We start from the raw sequence: 20,583 nt of genomic DNA, 5'->3' as shown, positions 1-20,583 counted from the left end.
AAGGGATAGCCTATCACAACAAAATAGTAGAACTCTAGAAGAATGTATTTAAGGGTCAATTTTTGTAATTTTCTCTTGTTTGTTGTTTTGTAACACTAGTGTGTTTTCTTGGACCCAAAATGAGGGCTCGTTTGGTTGTCTTGTAACACTAGTGTGTGTGTATGATATGTGTATATCTAGACGAGTTTTTAATAGTTATACTTCTATCATAGTTACCTATTAAATATATAAATTTGATTAGGTCGCGTGATAAAAATCAAACTTCATTAATAATTATAAATTTTGTTTGTTAAATACTCAATTTATTACAACTGTCACATCAATACTTTACAGTTAAAATAAAAATGCTCATTGATGGGTAATTATTGGAATAACCATATGTATATATTTATATTGATTTCCAAAATATTATTTGGTTATATTATTGTCTCTTGTTTCTTTTTTCCAAAAAATATTGAGGAATTCTCTTAAATAGCCATAAAGATTTATACCATTTTTTGAGAATTATTTTTGTGTTAAGTAGGTTGGCAGTTGGGCATAAATCAAGCCTGTTTATTTTCAAATTATTTGTGAAAACTTATTAATGGCTCATATATTAAATATGTGGATCTAGATCTATTTATTTTGTGTCATTTTTCTATCTCATTGTTATGCTATGTCTAAAATTACCGGCCTACATTATAAGAATTATATTATCAATTTCGAAAAGAAAGAATTTTAATTGTATTACATAGCTTAAAGAGATGGGTTAAATGGATAGATTCCCCAATTCTTTGAGACAATGGTAAATACGTATCAACGTATTTTTAAGTGAAGATGAAGAGGGGTTTTTTTTTTTCACAAATCCAAATAACCAAAATAGATTCTAGAAGACACTAACTTAGATTTTAGAATATCACAACTGATCAAATACTCTTCAAAATTACAAGTATTAACTAATCGATCTTTGTAATTAGAGCTACCATTAATAGCAGCTTAAGCAGATCTTTCAATATTAATTTGAAGAAATTTAGATATATCAAGCTCCTATCATATATATGTATGTATGTTTAAAAAATTAGCTACTAGTAAATTTGAACTAAAAACTATTTATTTTATTTTATTTTTTTATCAGATCTATGGGTTAAAAATGCACAATTCTCGTATAAAGATCATACTGTAGAAGGATCATGTACTTTTGGGTTCGGAAAAGTATGTTTGAGATTGACCACTGAATCCTGTGGGTCCAATTTGTGCTTGACAAAGTGTAGAACATTATTGTTTTTTTTTTTTGTTAACGACTATAGTTTTGCCATGCCCCTAGAAATGATAACAAAAGCCAAGATGTAATAACAAGTTCACAACCAATTTGTCATGAGCTCGGTTCTCACTATTAATACAAAGATTAATCCTGTTAAGTATAAACATTAAAGTAGTCACTAGAGCTGAAAATGCTGATTTTGATTGTGACTAAAATAAATACAACGTTTTGGCCCTTCAAAGTTTGTAGAGACAGGAAAGTTATATAAGGAGGTTCAAAAAATTTGAGAAACTTCTATGATGTTTCCTCTCCCCAACATGAAATTCACATCATGCAATTTATTTTTTATTTTTTCCCAGCAAACTCAATAATCCAAAAGTGACAGAAGAAACTCACCAAGGGGTTGAAAATCATATCCTTTTTTATTTTTTTCCTAGAACACTATACATACACTTTGTTAGGACTTAATTGTAAAAAATTTAAAAACATGTACTTTTGGCAATTGGCCTTTATTAAGAAGATTAGATGTGATTTTGGTTGCTTGATTGTTCCGAATATGGAATGTTTTTGTTGATGGAAATCAGATTTTAGAAGGAAATTTTATAGAAGATTTGATGCATCATGGAGATAGTAATATATTTGATGAGAGAGTTATTTAAGGAAAGAATATTAGACTTTGATTGTCTTAATGGTTGATTGTATTTTGGGTATGTGAGGAATTTGATTAGAGGCTTACCTTGCATGGCGTAGAAGAAATGGATGTAGTTGGCATTTAAAAATCATTATCATTAAGAGTTTTGTGATATAAAGGTGATGAGGTGGTAGAAATGGAAAGTAGAGTATGTGAGGAGTTGATTATTAGAGACCTACTTTGCATGTGAGAGTCCTTAGTTGGCGTGATAGAAATTATATCAATTTGTGAGTTGGAATTTGGTTGACCACCAAAATTGGAAAGGAGAATCTGAACCTAATTGGTATTTAAAACCAGATTCAATGTGGTGATAAGGTACAAGATTGTTGAGAGAAAATCTTAGAAATTCATTTGTAGTGAATCGAGGAGAAAAATATAGGTAATCGTGTGAAAGATTGAACATTATATTAAGGTTTTGTTTCAGCTCACTTTAGACCACGATTTTACAGAAAAATATTCAGAAAAAGTCTGCTCATTTGTGAGCCTTCAAGAGTGTTTGTTGAGTTCGTCCTTCGGGAGAAGAATTAAAAGCTTTCGGGATGAAGTACACTACCAACTGATGGGATTTCGCCATACAGTTTGAAGACGAGTGGTGCTTGCTGGACAATACCATTAAGGAGATTCGACACGGCAGTGACAACATCAAGTAGGGAGTTTTTAGGTGTATAAGTCAGATTGATGTTTGTAATCTTGAGACTTAATGGATTGTTCACTGTCTAGACGTGGCTCCATAAAAATAGGTGTGTACACCGAACTGGGATATTAATTCTTGGTGTTTATTATTTTTCTGCACATTTACTTTGATGTTTTTATACATAATCATTATAATTACTCACTAATATTACAAAAAGTGTTATAACACTCTTTATAATACCCGCATAAAAACAGACCTTTCACACCTAATGTAACATCGAATGTTGAGTTTGGTCTTTGGGCCCAACAATCATCACACAAGCCCACAATTTTTTTTTTTTTTTTTTTTTTTTTTTTTTTTTTTTTCATCAGTTAAATAAGCTAATATGTTTGTTTGGTTTCCAATTTCTACATCATGTGATTTTGTACTTTTTGCCGAATACATGTAGTTTTGTACTTTTAACGACTCTTTTATATAATTTGGAAATGCGTTTCCCTTTCTTGTACATAGAGGCGACCAAGCTAGGATCCACTTATGATGTGACATAAACTATTACTTTGGTAGTTCAGGTGATATAACTACAATGCCCCTTCAAGCAAAAATAAAATAGGCCCAAATCTAAAAAAAAATGGAGCATTTCTACTAGGATCAGAAAAAATACATTATTGATAGTTTTTTTATTTTTAATTATTACATTTGTATCAGAAATTATCTTTTCTACATATTATTTTAATTTAATATGATTTTAACATGATTCAACAGTTAGCAACTGACACCACCACTAGAGAAATTCCCTAAAAAATCAATTTACTAAATTGCAAATTTCCAATTTCAACATTTTTTTTTTTTTTGGTATGGTGTTGGATTTTCTTTTAATTTCAACAAGGAATGTTAAACATTTGGCAAGCATATCCTGTGATCAAATTAAAAGCAGTAAGAATAGTACCCAATTCTCCTAACCACAAGACGGTGAAAAATGGTACCAACTAGATAGATGGATCCAAGAACTTGAACTATGTTTAGAGATGGCATAAAACCCAATGCATAGATCTTCAAATCAAATATTCCAATATGGATTTCTCTTATTATTTTAAGAATCTAAAAAAAGAAAAAAAGAAAAAAAACAGTTTCCACTTTCCACTTTCTATATTTTCTTCAACAATGTGTTAAAGCTATGAAAGTCTTGTAAATACAATTTCAAATTAATGTGTATACTCACTGCTGCTTTGGGGAAACAATAAATTTATAAAAATTAAAAAAAAAAAAAAAAGAAGCAAAAGTGAATCACGCGTGAATTCATATTGATTTTGTGCTCAATTGCCACAAGAAATATGACCGGTTGGCGTGGCATTTTCAACTAAATTATTATAAGCATAATATCCTGTAATCACCCTCTCTCTCTCTCTCTCTCTCTCTCTCTCTCTCTCTCTCTCTCTCTCTCATGAAACTTCATTAGGCAACTCTTCCACGCAAAATGTGGTGGAAGTATTAGAACTTTGTACCATCAATTTTTAAATATGCAGCTTTCAATTTATTTATTTATTTTTTTAGTGGAATCCCTTTATTTGTATCGCAAGTTTGTCTCGCCTTATTACCAAGCAGAAGAAAAAGGATATTGATGCTGAAAATCCATGGTCAAATTGCACTTGAGTCCAACGACTAATTCGACATGTCTTTTAGTGTAGCCTAATGATCCTTTTAGACGAAAACCAGCATTAAAACACTGTAAACTTTCAAGAGAATGAAAACAATAAAGTGTTGAAAAGTGAGGATCCGTTTAGTTTGCTGATTTGAATTTTTAATTCGAGTTAAGATATGATTTTATGTTATAATTTTTTACTGTAGTAAAAAAATTAAATGTGACTGTTTCTGAGAAGCTTTTACTGTAACAAAACTCGAATCGGTAAAATGAACGGGGGATGAGTATGTATAGACTATAGAGGAAGCATGGAGCATGTGCCTGGTTTAGGAAATACCATTTCCTTTATAGAGAATGTTAGCTGCGAGTCATTAATTAATTATGATGAGGAATAAAATATATATTCAATTTACAGTCATATAAATATGAGTAAAGCTAATTACTTGATTAAGTAGCCTTTTGTTTTTAATTTCAGAGCTCGGTTTTAGATTATGATCATTGTATGAACTCGTTTGAGAGAATTTTAACCAACGGTACTAACAACATTATCTCTCGTCGAACGGTTCGAAGCACACTTAAAACGACCAAAAAAACGACAACAAAGGGCAAAAGCAACAATTGAGGGGAAAAAAAAAAAGCTGAAATTTAGCTGATGAACAACAAGAAAAATAAAATTACAGAAGAGAAATATAATGACAAAGAAAGGCAAAGACAACAACATACAGAAAAAGAAAAAAAAAAAAAAAAAAAAAAAAAAAAAAAAAAAAAAAAAAAAAGACAATAAATATAATACAACCACAAGAAACATGAAAACGCGAGTAAAAGGACATCGACAATTAGTAATTTAGTATAATAGTATAAACAACATGCAATGGTAAAACGACAATTGATTAAGAAAAAGAAAAGAAACCAAAGGTAGCAACTAGCCAAAGAAGAAAGTAAAATAAGGGGAAAACAACAGTGTAGTTTAAAACGAAAAACAAAATAAGAAAAAAAAAAACATCAAACGACAGCAAAACCAAGGGACAATCAGTAACTAAAATTAATATTATACACACCAGAGACACACACACGCAAAAGGTGAACGGCGCTACGGTATGACTAAAAAAACGACGATATACTGAACAACAGTATTGGAAACGACAGTAAAATGAAAAACGACAAATACTAATACGATTACAAACAGAATAAAACAACAAACAAATACAAACCACGCACATAAAATCGAAAACGAAAAGAACGACAAAAAAAGGTACAAAACAAAGATTAGAGAAAAAACGACAACTATGTGAAAAACGACCGCAAATGGAAGGAGAGTTAAATAGAAGAAGAGAACATCCACCACCAACCCCACACCCCCAGAGCCAAAACAAAACAAAAAAAAAAAAAAAGTTTAAACGTGTTTGCAACGTGTTAATTTCGAATTTTCAGAGACACTCAAAAAATAATAAAGTCTGGTAAAAACACACTAAAAATTGAAAGGCGTCTTTATGGATCAAAATGTTACATAGCTGTGGTTTTCCATGGAAAAGTTTAGGTGGAATTTGTAAGAAGATTTAATTCCCAAAAAGCAACCACTGCAAGTAGTCCCAGCGTATATAGCTATCAATAAATATTGAAATAAATCTCTTCCTCTGTAAATATCAACTAACAGATTTTAAAAAAATAAAATTGAATAGAAATTTTTTTAAAGAACAAGGAAATTGGAAAATGTAATCGAAAACCGTCCGTAAATCCCATCATAATGAGTAAACACACAGTGGATAGACTCACCAAATTAAAACGACAATAAGAGAAAATCAAAAACTAAGGCAAAAGACAAGGAATTTTAAATACGACAACTGTGGAAAAGAAAAAGAAAGAAAACAAAGGACGCGTTTGGAACTCATTTTAAAATAATTTAATTTTTTTGTATGAAAATAAAAATGAAAATGTTTCAATCTCAGACATAAATCATTTTTAAAAATGTGTTTGATAGTTTTATTAAGATATTATTTTCAGTGTAAAAAAATTCATTAATGTCTCTATTTCTCTCTCTCTACTCGAGAAAGGAGAAACCAAAATAAAAAATAAAAAACGACTAAAAGTTATTTTTCATTTATCTCTTATTTTACACTAAACCAACAAATCGTTTTTATTTTCATTTTTTATCTTTATTGCGTCAAAAATCATTTTAAAAACGTTTTCATTTTTTCTTTCTCAAAAAACGTAAAAAATAAAAATGAGATCAATTATAAGCACGGTCAAAATATGCAAGTATAGGCAGTCATCCTCCATTTGATTGCGCCACAAGCAAAGATAAAAAACGATACAAAAGCTCAAAAGTGGGAGTTTTCTCAATTGCTGCTACCATATGACGAGTAAACTCGAAATCCATAGTTGATATGGACGATCTGGGCCTACGGAATGTTCAGGATTCAAGTGGGCTAACCCAAAACAAAAACAAGGTCCCAGTTGAGCTGTCTCTCACTTTGTAGCCCATATTAGATACATCAATATTTATATTATCATCATCAATTTGTATAATAGCTTTAATTATTATAAGCCAAGAATAGATGCATCATCCCCTAAAATAAAGAAATGGTTTCTAAGTAGTATTTTCATCGCCAAATCACTTTCCAGCGACAAAAACAACAAGAGGCAGATATGATAAAAGGTGTGGAAATTGGATTTTATAAGGATTTAGGTTTTCATGTTAATTTATTAAGTGAAGTGATCTAATATCTTTATAAATTAGTATTTATTTAAATGAGATATAGGACTCGAATTTATTTATATCCATTATACACCCTTGTAAGGTAGTACTTTTTTTAGAGTCGTCAGTCTGGTAGCAAAAAAAGGTTCATACCTTACAAGATTGATAAGATTTAACGGGCGAGTTTAGAACTCGTTTTAAAATGATTTTATTTTTTTGTATGAAAATGAAAATAAAAATGTTTTAAATCTCAGACATAAATCATTTTTAAAAATGTGTTTGGTAGTTTTATCAAGAGATTATTTTTAGTGTAAAAATACCAATTAATTTCTCTCTCTCTCTCTCTCTCTGCTCGAGAGAGGAGAAAACGAAAACAAAAAATAAAAAAAAAAATGACTAAAAGTCATTTTTCATTTCTGTCTCATTTTACACTAAACTAAAAAATTATTTTTATTTCTGTTTTTTATCTTTATTGTGCCAAACGCCGTTTTGAAAACGTTTTCATTTTTTTTTAAAAAAAAACATAAAAAATAAAAACGGGATCAATTTTAAACACGACTAACAATGCACACATCAAAGAGGAAATATCTAGTAGAATTCCTCAATCCAGTAGATGGGAGTGACAATTGTGAAAGCTCAGTTTTGGAACATTGCACTTGTTTTGCTTTCACTTGGAATGATGAATCTTAGATCATAGCCGAGTCATGCACATTTTGCACCGCCAATTTGTCATGGTTAGGAGCCTTTAGATTAACCTGTTCCACTAGTAAGATGGCTACTAGTGCAATATTCAACTCGGTTACCTGCTTCACCGTTTGCATTTGTGTGTCTATTTCCCAAATGCTTATAAATCATCCAACCTAATACGTGATTATTCTAATAGGTATCACAAAGTTAAACTATAATATTAGAGTAAGTGACAATTTATTTGTCACTTTATACGTTCTGGAAAAACTGAGGTAATAAGTGTCGAGAAAAAAATCTAAAGTGATTTTTATATACTAACAAGCAGAACTTTATTGATAGGGATATGTGATAGATAACAACAACAATAATAAACTCTTGAGTGTGGGCAATTATTAATTGTTAAATTTTCATCAAATTCGGTTAAATTTTCTAAATCACATATTAATTCTCATTATTAATCGGAAAAAACACCCACCCAAACGTGTTTTTTTAAGGCCTCTTTATTAAATGAGGATAGAGAAGCTTAGAATGTGACTTGTAAAGCCTAAAAATAGGTGGGGAGTGAGATATTGATATGTGGACCAAGAATGACTTTGATGTCGTCTTCTTTGGGGATCAGATTGGACACCCACCCCATTTGATATGCCCTTAATTTCTTAGGAATGTCCTCCAATTTTTGTTCCTCATTCTCTGTATTAGTTTTGTTGTATCCGAACACCTAAGATGGTTTGTAGCAAAATTGTAGGCATATTGAACGATTTTCCCTACAAGGAGACCTATGGACCGTCGCTAAATTATGCATATGCTTGAGTTTCAAAAATATATTCTACATGAAAGAAATTAAATTTGGTATTGGTTGGAATTTCACTTTTTGAATAGATTTCTTACCTGTATGGTCAACAAAAGGGCGCCCATGATGGGACTTTTTCAATTTGTGGTGCTTTTTTCCATATCAGCTTAATTAAATTTGAAAAGGAAATTTTTTAGGATAGGAAGAAAAAATATCCCCCTGATAGCCTTTTATTTTGAATCATTAAGGAGGTGTTTGATAGATAGATCTATAATTATGATTCAGAATCAGTGTTTGTTTATAGTGATTCTGAATCAATTCAGAATCAGTATTTAGTTTGGATAATTCTGAATCATGATTCAAAATCTGATGTGATGTTTTAAACTAGAATCACTCATGATTCTAAAACCACCATCCTTTTAATTCAAGGTGATTCAAACCCATGACTTTAAATTATGGTTTCAGAATCATGATTTGAATCCAAAATCATGAATCATGATTCTGGTTCCAGAATCATGATTAGAATCATAGAATCCTCGTATCAAACGAACCCTAATATGTTCATTTACACAACTCAAGTCATGACTTGAGTTGTGTATGTGAGAAAAAAATACTGTAACAAAAAAGTTGAATTTGAATTTTTATGAGAGAAAATATTGTAGTAATATAACTTGAATCATGAAATTTATATTAAAATCTGTCATTTTGTGTATTTTTTTTTTCTTATTTTGATGTATTTTTATTAAATCTAACATTCAGACGCATACCCAAACAGGATAACTTTAAGGGAGAAAAAGAGAAATAGGCCAAAACTTGAGATGAATTAAAATTAATAAGTCAATAGTTTACATAAGTTAATAAATATGCCAAATTACTGTTTTCGTCCATTATTTGTCTGGTTATGAACCATAACTTGACAAGTTATTGTCTATAATTGTCCATAACTTATCTGACTATGAGTCATAACTTATCTGGTTATGAACCATAACTTGACAAGTTATGACTTATTAATTTCTATAACTAAAAATTGACCTATATACTTTCTTAAGCCTTTTATATTGGCCTATTTTCTACTATTTCTCTAACTTTAATTTCACAATGGTAAAAGGGGTTTTCAAAGAAGAGGAAATTCAAGCTTCATAATGCATTTTAAAAGTAAAAATTACCATCTGATGCTTAGTTATGGCTTGTGAGAGATAGAGGGTACTAATAGTTGAGTACACTAGAGTACCTAATTGATTTTTTTGCTTTTAGTGACGCATCCTTATCTCCAAGACTAATAGTGATATATCTTGGCTTATTGTCGTTTTCCAGCCATTAACTACGCCTAAAATATTGCATGCAAGCGTACCACGTGTGAAGTGGCCAATTTACTGTCGTTTTCTGATCTGAACGATGTCGTTCTTAATGTCTATCGTTTTCCTTGAGTGAGGGACAATTGTTTTCCCGCTGCTACGGATGTAATGTCGTGTTTCCGAATATCAACGACGCAATTTTTTGTGTCGTATTGTTTCACCTCTTCAAATAGACCATATAAATTACTGGTCCTTGAGGAATTAAGCTTTGTTTCTTAAAAAAAAAAAAAAATCACATGAACATTCATTGGCCTAACTAGAATATCACACGTGAAAACAATAATTAGCTAGATTATTATTATTATTATGCTCTGATAGCTAGATTGAATTTGCTTTTGGCACGAAGCATTTTTTGCTAATAATAGAAAGCAGTACAAGATGAGTTGCCATGCCTATATTGAGTGAAAATTATGCTTTAAAAAAAAAAAAACCATAATGACATGGACCTAAATACCCTTGTCGGCAGTAATAAATCAAAATTAAAAAAAAGAAAAAGGAAAAAAGCGAATTGGAGAAGCTTGCACATGCAAATGTGAAGTGAAATTAAGAAAAAGACATGTGGAATCTTTGATACCTTTGTTTTGAATACAAGGTATGTATAATATAATGTATTTGAGGTTCATTTTTTTGTTTAGGGGACACATGCAATGGGGACCCTTTAATCAAAAAGACGAATTTTAAGCCGTTGTTCCTCTCATCCACATGGGTTGTCAGCACCTCATTGCAGATATTGGTCAAAAGGGCCCCACATCCTCTATTTTCAGCAGCTTTGACTCACATCTCTTGGGGGCAAAAATTTTCCCAAAAATTTGAAAAAAAAAAAGAAAGAAAAACAAAATTTTCAATGCCCTCTTCTGCACGGCACTGGTTGTGGACCTGTGGTCGTGGTTTGTTTAAAAAAAAAAAAAAAAAAAAAAAAAAAAAAAAAAAAAAAAACTGAAATAGAGAGACATTATTATTTGATTTTTTTTTTCAAACTACTAGTATTTTTTTTTTTCAAAACTATTATGTTGTTGATATAACTTCATCATTGTATAAAATTATTTTAGTATATTCGATATTACAATGATTTAAATGATGTTCATGCCGTTTAATGATTGAATTATATTAGCGTAGTATTATATGCTTGAGCTCTGCAATGCAAGGATCTAAGGACCTTGTTTTTCCTCCTATGAACACTACGGCTATATTTATTCTACCGATTCAAATTTTGTTACAGTAAAAAACTTTTAAAATCAGTCACATTTAATTTTTTTATTACAGTAAAAAATTCTCACATAAAGTCACATCTCAACTCGAATTAAAAATTTAAATCAACGAACTAAACGGACCCTACGTATATTTTACTCTTTTTTTATACCAAATTACATTGTGTATTTGATAATCTTACAATTAATTTCTTATTCTTCATAAAAAAATAATTTATAATTAAAATATTTTCGACTTTTAGGATTTGACTCATCATATGTGAGAACCAAGTATTGACTTTCCCAATTAAAAAAAAAAAAAAGGGAGAGCCAAATATTGGAATTGCACCAAGGCTTTTTGAAACTTTATTATTGGCTGTGCCATGTGTGAAAGTGTAACAACTACCAACCAAAAAATCTCTTTTTTCTCTCACAATATATCTCCGCTATTTTTTCAAAAGCATTATATACATATTCCGTATTTAGTTTTGGATAATTGGATTTGCCAACTTGTTTAGAAAATTCTAACCAATTTCCAACAAAAGTCCATCATAGATAATTAGTTTTCTCCTAAAAATAGATGAGTAATTATATTTGTACCTAAAAATTAATTAAAATACTATTTTCTCCTTATTAAAATTACATTAAAGTTTAAGACCTCTTGATCTAATGGCACCAAAGAATTTAGATGAAATGAGATTTAAGTCGGGAGTTGCAGTTTCAATTCAGTATTGTATAAAAAAATACATTTAAACTCATTAATATATCTCCAAATTAGTTATCTTTTAACATTGTTCTCTTCATCCTTCCTATTCTCCATCATTTTAACCTTTTCCATTTTTCTTAATCTCCATTCCTCGTACCAAGCCTAAGTACCATAACAATATCACATTTTTTCTCTAATAATATATGAACAACATTTGCTACCTAGTTTTTTTTTTTTTTTTTTTTTTTTGGGGGAAAAAAAAAAAGAAAAAGTTGACACAAATCGTGATTTTCAATTTACCTTTTTTTTTGCCTCCTCCTTTTTTTAAATTCGGCCGGTGGTGAAGAAACTTTTTTAGCTCACTTCACGTTTAACATGAAAACTGAAAAAAAGTGGGCAAGAATCAAGATCCGGCGATAATTATTTAATGCCTTTTATTTACTATCTTTTTTTTTTAACTCCTCCAGTTCAGCCGCTGTTCAGGCGTGGTCACGACGCAAATTAGGTGCAATGTCAAGGGTAAAATCGTCATTTCACTACCGTTGTACAGAATTCCTCTTCGAATTAACGCGGTACATTTAATTTAAATTTTAATTACTTTCAAAAATGGCCTCTTAAGAACGATTAACAACCTGGTTTTGTACTGTTGTATAAAATAAATAAACAGTACAACAACAAATTATAGCGGCAATGAGAGCCTCAAGAAGAAGAAGATGAAGAGAGAGAAAGAGGAGAGAGAGCGACGCCATAACCATTTCCTTCGAAAAGCATAGGATTTCACGCAGAGAGAGAGAGAGAGAGATTAATCTCTGCTTCCTTTGCACTTTCTCTGGATGAATAATTTTACAGGTTTTTTGGCCTAATCTTTCACTTTTTTCCGTGTTCTTTGTTCTGGATGATCTGGTTCTGAATTGAGTTCGCATTTTGCATTTGGTGCGACAATTTTCCGTAGAGATTTTTGTTTTCCTTTTATCGAGTTTCGAAAGCTTTCTTTTAAGCAACCGAAGCAAGTCCAGTTCGAAAAGCTATGATTTTTCGAGTGATTATTAGTGGAGTTTAGTTTGAATTTTTTGATTTTGGTAAATTTAGCTCAAATCTGTTGGATTCTGTTGAAATGTCCGACGGCATAGAATATTTCGAAGTGTTTCCCCATTTTGTGTTTTTTTTTTGGATTTTCTATTTGTGGGAATTGTTGTTATATATGGTTTGTATTTTTGTTGTACAGGCTAAGTTTTAGAAAGGAAAAGCCAAAAAGGCCAAAAAAAAAAGGTGGAGAAATTTCGTCAGAAAATCAATCAAATCCATCTACATTTCAGAAAAAACCATGAGTTTTCTTCATTTTCTCTCTCTCTCTCTCTCTCTCTGAGCACATGAAGCTATAGAAGAATCTTCCAGAGCTCGCAAACATTCCTTGAAAAAGACTGAATTATCAATTTCCAAGGTAAAATTTCTTTTTATTATTATTATTTTTGGTTAAAAAAAAATAAATATTTTAATAAAATTCTGTGATGTTGGAGTAATTCTAATGACAGTCTGTAACTTGGGACCATTTAAGAAAACTCCAAAACTCCATTAAAATACATCAAAGAGCCTGTCTGTTTGTGTACTGGATATGTATTTATTCTGACAATTCGCCAATTAAAAATGTCAATAAAAAAATCTGGGTTCATATTTGAAACAAATACTAAAAGAAATATGGATGAATAATTATAATCGACCCATGATTACTTTGTTGGGTGCAGATGATGATTGCCCTGTTAAGTTTGGTTGGTCCTTATGTTTCGAGAGAACCCTGCAAGATGTTTTGCCTCGTTCAACGCTCTGAATCTTAATGCATTGGCCAAATAGTGCAGATTAAGTGAGGTTGAGATATGGGGGCTGTTGGTGGAGAGGAGCTAATGCAAGGGCCGGGTGGCCGGGAGGAGAAAATCTTTGTTTCAATTCGGCTACGGCCTTTGAATGAGAAGGAGGCTTCAAGGAATGATGTGTCAGATTGGGAATGCATCAATGACGACACTATCATATACAGGAACAACCTTTCAGTTTCCGAGCGCTCTATGTACCCAACTGGCTATACATTTGGTAAGGACATGCTTTGATTACGTTATTAGTATTAATCAGTTCTATGAATCATCAACATTGGCTTTCTCAATTAGTCAAGGTGTCTTGATTTCTGTCATCATGGTCGATCAATATTATACCACATTGCTGTAAGTTGGGTGTGGCAAGCAGTTAATTGTGAGGCATTTTGCTTAATTATGTTCCAACTTGAGGAATTCCTATTCCTAAACATGGATGTTCACACTGGGTTTTCTTTTTCTCTCTTTTTAAAATAATAAAAAAAAAAACTATAACTGTTTATTTCAGCCAAATTTTCTTCTTTTTTTAAAAATATTTTATAGGCATTGAAGCCACTTTGATTATTTGTACACCCGAGTGAATGCTTTTAAGAAGTTACAATGCATCTGTTTTTTGGGATTTTGTCAGTAAAGCACTACCTCTTTGCACGATTCTACATATCATATTATTCTGTGATAGCACTGGAATATGCTTATCCTTCTTACCTGACTTTTCCTCTTTCTGGTTCTAGACAGAGTATTTAGCTTTGATTGCCCCACAAGGCAGGTGTATAAAGAAGGAGCCAAGGATGTCGCTCTTTCAGTTGTCAGTGGTATAAATTGTGAGTATAACTTCTATACCTATTAGTTGTCATAGTTCTGTTTCATGAACGTTTTCTGAATTTTATTAACTATTTGAGACATTTTTGTTTTCTCATGAAACTCTCTGTTCAGCGAGCATTTTTGCATATGGACAAACAAGCAGTGGAAAGACTTACACCATGAGTGGAATTACTGAGTACACTGTTGCGGATATCTATGACTACGTAAATAAGGTAATTTTCAGATTCATCATTTTATTTTACTTGTACAATTCGCTGTGTTCCTTGGAAGTGACAAATAATATCTGTGAATCTAGCACAATGAAAGAGAGTTTGTTATGAAGTTCTCTGCTATGGAGATATACAATGAATCTGTGAGAGACCTACTTAGTGCAGATAGCACTCCTCTTAGACTTCTTGATGATCCAGAGGTGAACATCATTTATGATATTCTCAAGAACTTTCTATGTAAATTCTCTCTTTTGCACTAAATTTCAGCCCTTTTTACAGAGAGGGACTGTTGTTGAGAAGCTTACAGAGGAAACTCTGAGGGACTGGAACCATTTCAAAGAACTTTTATCTGTTTGCGAAGGTAAGGATTCAAAGTCTTGGTTCACATAAATAACTATGACTGAATAATTAAGTGATAACATATTTGCTTTTTTGCAGCGCAAAGACAGATAGGGGAGACATCCCTAAATGAAGCAAGTTCCAGATCTCATCAGATTCTCAGACTGGTAGGTGTGATTCTTTCACCATGAGATTAATGTGTCACCACCACTTATAGCTAATCTCTACAACTCTACACTTGCACAATGTGATTTTCTCAGACGATTGAAAGTTCATCGCGAGAGTTTAAAGGCAATGACAAATCAAGCTCCCTTTCAGCTACTGTGGTAAGAAAGATATTTCATGCATGTTCATGTGTTAGTTAAACGGGATGATAGTCGGAAAATTGGTTTAATTTGTTATTTCCTTTGTACAGAACTTCATCGATCTTGCAGGAAGTGAGCGTGCATCTCAGACATTATCAGCTGGTACGAGGTTGAAAGAAGGTTGCCATATAAATCGCAGCTTACTAACTCTGGGCACTGTTATCCGTAAGCTCAGGTCGGTTAGAGTAGCCTGTGCCTTTACTTTCAAATTTATCCTCAATTCCAGTTTTTCCTCCAGACAATAGTCATGTTAATACAACCTGTGCTATCGAATGGTTTACTTCCTGGGATAAACATGAGTGGTTAACGTGTTCTCAATTCCCCAACCATGTTTTTCTTCTATCTTTTGGTTTTGTGAAATTAACATGTTAAGACTTGGGTAATTATCTCTGCTACTAATTCCTAAAACTCTGTTTGGATGCAGCAAAGGAAGAAATAGTCACGTTCCCTACAGAGATTCAAAGCTAACCCGCATACTGCAGTCCTCTTTAGGGGGCAATGCTAGAACTGCCATTATTTGTACCTTGAGCCCTGCCCGAAGCCATGTTGAACAGTCAAGAAATACCCTCTTGTTTGCTAGTTGTGCTAAAGAAGTAACAACCAGTGCACAGGTCAACGTAGTAATGTCGGATAAAGCACTGGTGAAGAAGTTGCAAAAAGAATTGGCCAGATTGGAGAATGAGTTGAGATGTGCAGGAACAGCTATTGATTCTGCTGGATTACTGTGGGAGAAGGACCTTCAGGTTGAAAAGGTGAGTAATGGCTTTTACCTAAAAATTTAAGTTAGCACATTTAGACATGGACATGGTTCACGCAACAGAAAGTTTGTTCTTACATGTTTTTCCTTAATTTTTCTGTCTTGCAGCTCAAGAAAGAGATTTCAGAGGTCACTCTACAACGCGATGCTGCTCAGTCTCAGGTCAAAGATTTGCTACGAGCAGCTGAAGAAGATAGACCGTCAGTGTCGGTATGTGTAGTTACTAAGATTGAAGAATTCAGTTTATTTCTTCATTGTGCCTCCTAAGCTCATTCCATGATCTCATTGCTTTAGGTTGACCTATATCAGTATTACCCCAAATTGCGAGTGCGGAGTTCATGGGACTTTGAAAATCGAACACCACGGACTCATATTTTTAATGGCTCCCAAAACCTCAACAGCTGCACTAGATCGTCTGATACATCTCAGAACTCAGATGCGCAGAGCAGTAATTGCGAGGAGAACTTTTTCCAAATACCTGACTTTGATGAGAATTCCCTGCCCACAAACTCTTCCTCTCCACGCTTGTCAGTTAGAATTCCAAATTTCATTGAAATTGATCTGAACCAGGACGAGAGCAGAGAACATTCTGATGGAAATCTGGATGACCTTTGCAAGGAAGTTCGATGCATTGAGGTGGAAGAGCCAAGCACAAACAGACATGTAGAGTCAAATGTATCAGATTCTAGCCCAACGAGATTTATCAACTCGAATGTGTCATCTCCCAATGCGAAATCAACTATTTCAGGATTAGTTGTGTTTGAGAAGGAAGTTAGTGCGAATGAAGAATTGGGATCACCTGCTTTGAAGAAAACCGAAGATGCGAACAGCTTCCAATCAGTGTTCCAAATTCCATCTCATGAAAAAACCCCCTCTCAATGGCTAATGGAGAAAGATCTGTCTGGCTTCAAAGGCTTGAAGCTAACAAGGAGCAGAAGTTGCAAAGCACGTCTAACTACTACTTTGTATTCGCATTGGTTTGAGAGGGAAGAAAAGGATGAGAGCACGCCACCAATTACATTTGATAGAACTTTCACAGGAAGACCTGAGGGTTTCCAGAAGAAAGTTCCCGCATTGAACTATGGTCCTGATATTGGAACGTTATCAAGAAATGTTTCCCTGGAAACGGTGTCAAAAAGTGGTTCTCAGGAGAAATTATCAACAAATGATTCTCAGGAGAAATTATCAAGAAACAGTTCTCAACGTTCTCACGAAAAGTTATCAAGAAGTGGTTCTCAGGAGATATTGTCAAAAAATGGTTCTCAAGGTTCTGCTAGGATTGCTGGTGTTGATGAACTAAAAACACCGGAAATCGAAGCTTCAAATGATAACGAGAGTACTAGCATCAGTACTTCAGCTGGTGGAGTGGAGGAAATAGTAGATTACTCATGTGAGAAACCACTTGCTGATTCTGAGGTATGTACCCCTTGCCGAAATAGATTTTTGATACTACATTAAGGTTGCTTATATAAATACTCTGAAACTTCTATGTTCCACTTCTCGCAATCAGCTGGAGCTTCCTTGTTTAACAAGGAACCTTTCTATGTTTAATGGATGCTTTACTAACTAAATGTCCAACTGCTCAAGTGAATTTCTTGGAATATCTTCCTAATATAAACGCAGGAATTAAAGTACTAGGTCGTTTAGTAAGATGGACAACCAGTAACCAGTTCTTATTCTTTTTTCCCGTAGAAGCTTTCTATGAGAAACTGATTTTTAACATAATAAACAAGTTAAATTTGAAGTTAACTGATGGTGGTTTCACGTGACAGATCCCGGAGACAGAGGAAAAGCTGATGGTATCGACAAGGAGTGTAAAAGATGTTGGCTTGGACCCGATTCAGGACGATGTGGGAAATCCTCCAAAGTGGCCTTCAGAATTCAAGAGGCTCCAAAGAGAGATTATCGAGTTCTGGCATGCTTGCAACGTGTCATTGGTTCACAGGACTTATTTCTTCTTATTATTCAGAGGCGACCCAACGGATTCTATTTACATGGAGGTGGAGATGAGAAGGCTGTCTTTCCTCAAAGACACATTTTCTCGCGGCAATCAAACTGTAGAGGATGGTCGAACTCTAACTTACGCATCAAGGTATATATAAAAAGAAGGCCTTTTACCTAGTATTTTTGCTTTTTGTTCATGTTTACCTTAGTGCATATAATGAGCGACACCTAGTTTCTAACATGCAACTTTCATGAACAGCATTAGGGCACTGTGCCGCGAGAGGCTGATGCTCAGTAAGCAAATGCAAAAGAAGCTCTCTAAACATGAAAGAGAGAACATCTACCTAAAGTGGGGTATTGGGTTAAACACAAAACACAGGAGGCTGCAGTTGGCCCACCGCTTGTGGACTAACACAAAAGACATGGACCACATCACAGAAAGTGCCACCATAGTTGTGAAGCTCGTGGGATCGGGAGAGCCAGACCAAGCTTCCAAGGAGATGTTTGGGCTCAGATTTACCCCGAGACGCACAAGCGGGAAATATCATGGACTAAAACAGGGTGTCAAGGCTCTTCTTTAAACCTGTTTTGAATCAATGATTCCTTTGGATCTCTTTACCTAGATGAGTATGATTCTTTTAGAGATTCCCCAACCCAATATCATGGACAAAAACAGGGTGTCAAGGCTCTTCTTTAAACCTGTTTTGAATCAATGATTCCTTTGGATCTCTTTACCTAGATGAGTATGATTCTTTTAGAGATTCCCCAACCCAAACAATCGTTTGCTTCAGATTGTAAGAAATCTTGTAAATCTGTCCTAGTTAGAAATGAGGCATAAATTTTAGTTTGATGCTTTCAACTTTTTCCTCGTCATTGTACTTTGAACTAATGATGAACGTGGACATATATGAGTGTCATTTATGGCATTTCACCGGTTGAAGTTTATACATGCCTTTCCAAGGGCATAGGTTTAGCATACATGGGTAAATTTTATTTCAGATAAATACAAGGGAGTTGTCCGCTTCTTCCAAATTTATACAATCGTTGTGAGTTCAAGGACCTCTTTGTTAATAACGCCTACTTTCTTTGTTTTTTCTTATAAAATTGGTTGAAGGTCTAATCTAAGATAGTGAAAGCCTTGTTTTCTCCCTCCATAAGATTATGGATAATTTATTAGCACTCTCATAAGTGAAACATTGATGTATTTGTTTTGGATTTTCTTGTTCATCAGCTTCTAAATGCACCAACTAGCCCGGAGCTGTTCTGCAACAACAATTCGGTAAATCATCTCTCTCTTCTTCTTCGGACCCAGCAAATTAATTTTCAGAAGAAACACCAGCTTTCAATTACTGCCAAGAATTCTAACTTTTTGGCTACAGAAATGTCTGGTTTTGATATTTGTTTTCGTTTGATTTGGGCTACTGGGGTCCTCGTTTATGCAGCATTTGGTAGCTATTTAATCTGGGAGGCTATTCTTTTGAGTATCAGAAAACATACTAATCACAGGGTGGTCAATATAATGAGTGTTATTTGTTTATTTATTAGTGGTGGTATATTTCTCATCCCTCTTGGTCAAGTTTTGGTGCGAGTACTTTTGGCTTGTTGGGAGACTGAAAATCCACTGTTCAAGAAGAACAAGGTCTCACCTTTAACAACTTCAACAGCCGTGGATGGGTCAACTTCATCAATTGTGTAGGCTCATTCTAACGCCCCGTTTATTTTACCGATTCGAATTTTATTACAGTAAAAAGTTATCAGAAACAGTCACATCTAATTTTTTTATTACAGTAAAAACTCACATAAAATCATATCTCAACTTAAATTAAAAACTCAAATTGACGAGTGTGATATTCTCATTTCATCAATGTTCATCGGGTTCCTTATGGACCTTTTAATTAGTTGCAAAATATATCTAGATTTTCTGTATTAATTTCGGTAAGAATTATTGGATGTACTTTTTTTTATTTTTTTTATTTGAGGGTGTGAGGATTTAATCTCTACTCCTCCTAGTGGAGTTAAATGTCATATTATCGGTAAGTCATGCTTACAACCACGGATGTGCAGCTTATAATTGGACCCCTTTTTTTTTAAAACGGATAAGTGTCTTTGAGAGAGTTAGTTTTTATATATAATGGTTTTGTAAAATATATAAGAGCAAGGAATCTTCTAAATTTTAATTAAATCTTAACTGAAAAACCTTCATAGTTTTTTTAATTAGTAATTTTTAGACAATTCACTCTAACCACATTCATTATTTTAGTTAATTATAGATTATTTTAATATTTATTAAATTTAAAATATAAATAACTTTATTAAAGTAAAAAAAAAAAAAACTTTTTACATTAACTAATAAAATAATACAAAAATTTAAATGATACTCTCTTTATATCAGCTATATTTAGTTAGTGTGAACGACATTTTTAAAAATAACTAACCATTTAACTGATGACTAGAGTAGAGAAAAGTTAAAAAAAAAAGTTAAATTATTAATCATTTTAACTAAAATTATGAAATAGACAAGTATGGTTAGAGTTGCTCGAACTACAATACTTTATATATATGCCTCGTTTATTTCACCGATTCAAGTTTAAAATTTGAGTTTTGTTAAAGTAAAAAACTCTTAGAAACAGTCATATTTAATTTTTTTATTACAGTAAAAAACTT

General features: G+C 32.8%; 1 protein-coding gene across 1 annotated transcript; it reads left to right on the top strand.

Annotated features, from left to right (window-relative positions):
• Positions 1-12,306: 12,306 nt before the first annotated feature.
• Positions 12,307-18,936, top strand: LOC21409359 (kinesin-like protein KIN-7H). The gene is made up of 15 exons (XM_010115080.2): positions 12,307-12,473; positions 12,850-13,065; positions 13,367-13,706; positions 14,215-14,304; positions 14,417-14,517; positions 14,601-14,714; positions 14,794-14,875; positions 14,953-15,020; positions 15,114-15,179; positions 15,269-15,393; positions 15,643-15,970; positions 16,084-16,185; positions 16,270-17,391; positions 17,748-18,067; positions 18,179-18,936. The coding sequence occupies exons 3-15, from the start codon at positions 13,496-13,498 to the stop codon at positions 18,498-18,500; spliced, it is 3,051 nt and encodes a 1,016-aa protein (XP_010113382.1). The 5' UTR covers positions 12,307-12,473; positions 12,850-13,065; positions 13,367-13,495; the 3' UTR covers positions 18,501-18,936.
• Positions 18,937-20,583: the final 1,647 nt, after the last annotated feature.

The sequence above is a fragment of the Morus notabilis genome, unplaced genomic scaffold (assembly GCF_000414095.1).
Source record: "Morus notabilis unplaced genomic scaffold, ASM41409v2 Scaffold384, whole genome shotgun sequence".
Taxonomy (NCBI): Eukaryota; Viridiplantae; Streptophyta; class Magnoliopsida; order Rosales; family Moraceae; genus Morus; species Morus notabilis.
Note: the sequence above shows the minus strand (reverse complement) of the source record. Positions and strands in the feature narration are given on the sequence as shown.

Excerpts from the sequence above, each read along its gene's own strand:
- LOC21409359 (XM_010115080.2), top strand. The coding sequence starts at position 13,496 with ATGGGGGCTGTTGGTGGAGAGGAGCTAATGCAAGGGCCGGGTGGCCGG. Across the intron at positions 15,394-15,642 it reads ACTGTTATCCGTAAGCTCAG|CAAAGGAAGAAATAGTCACG; the intron begins GTCGGTTAGAGT and ends GTTTGGATGCAG. Across the intron at positions 16,186-16,269 it reads AAGATAGACCGTCAGTGTCG|GTTGACCTATATCAGTATTA; the intron begins GTATGTGTAGTT and ends TCATTGCTTTAG.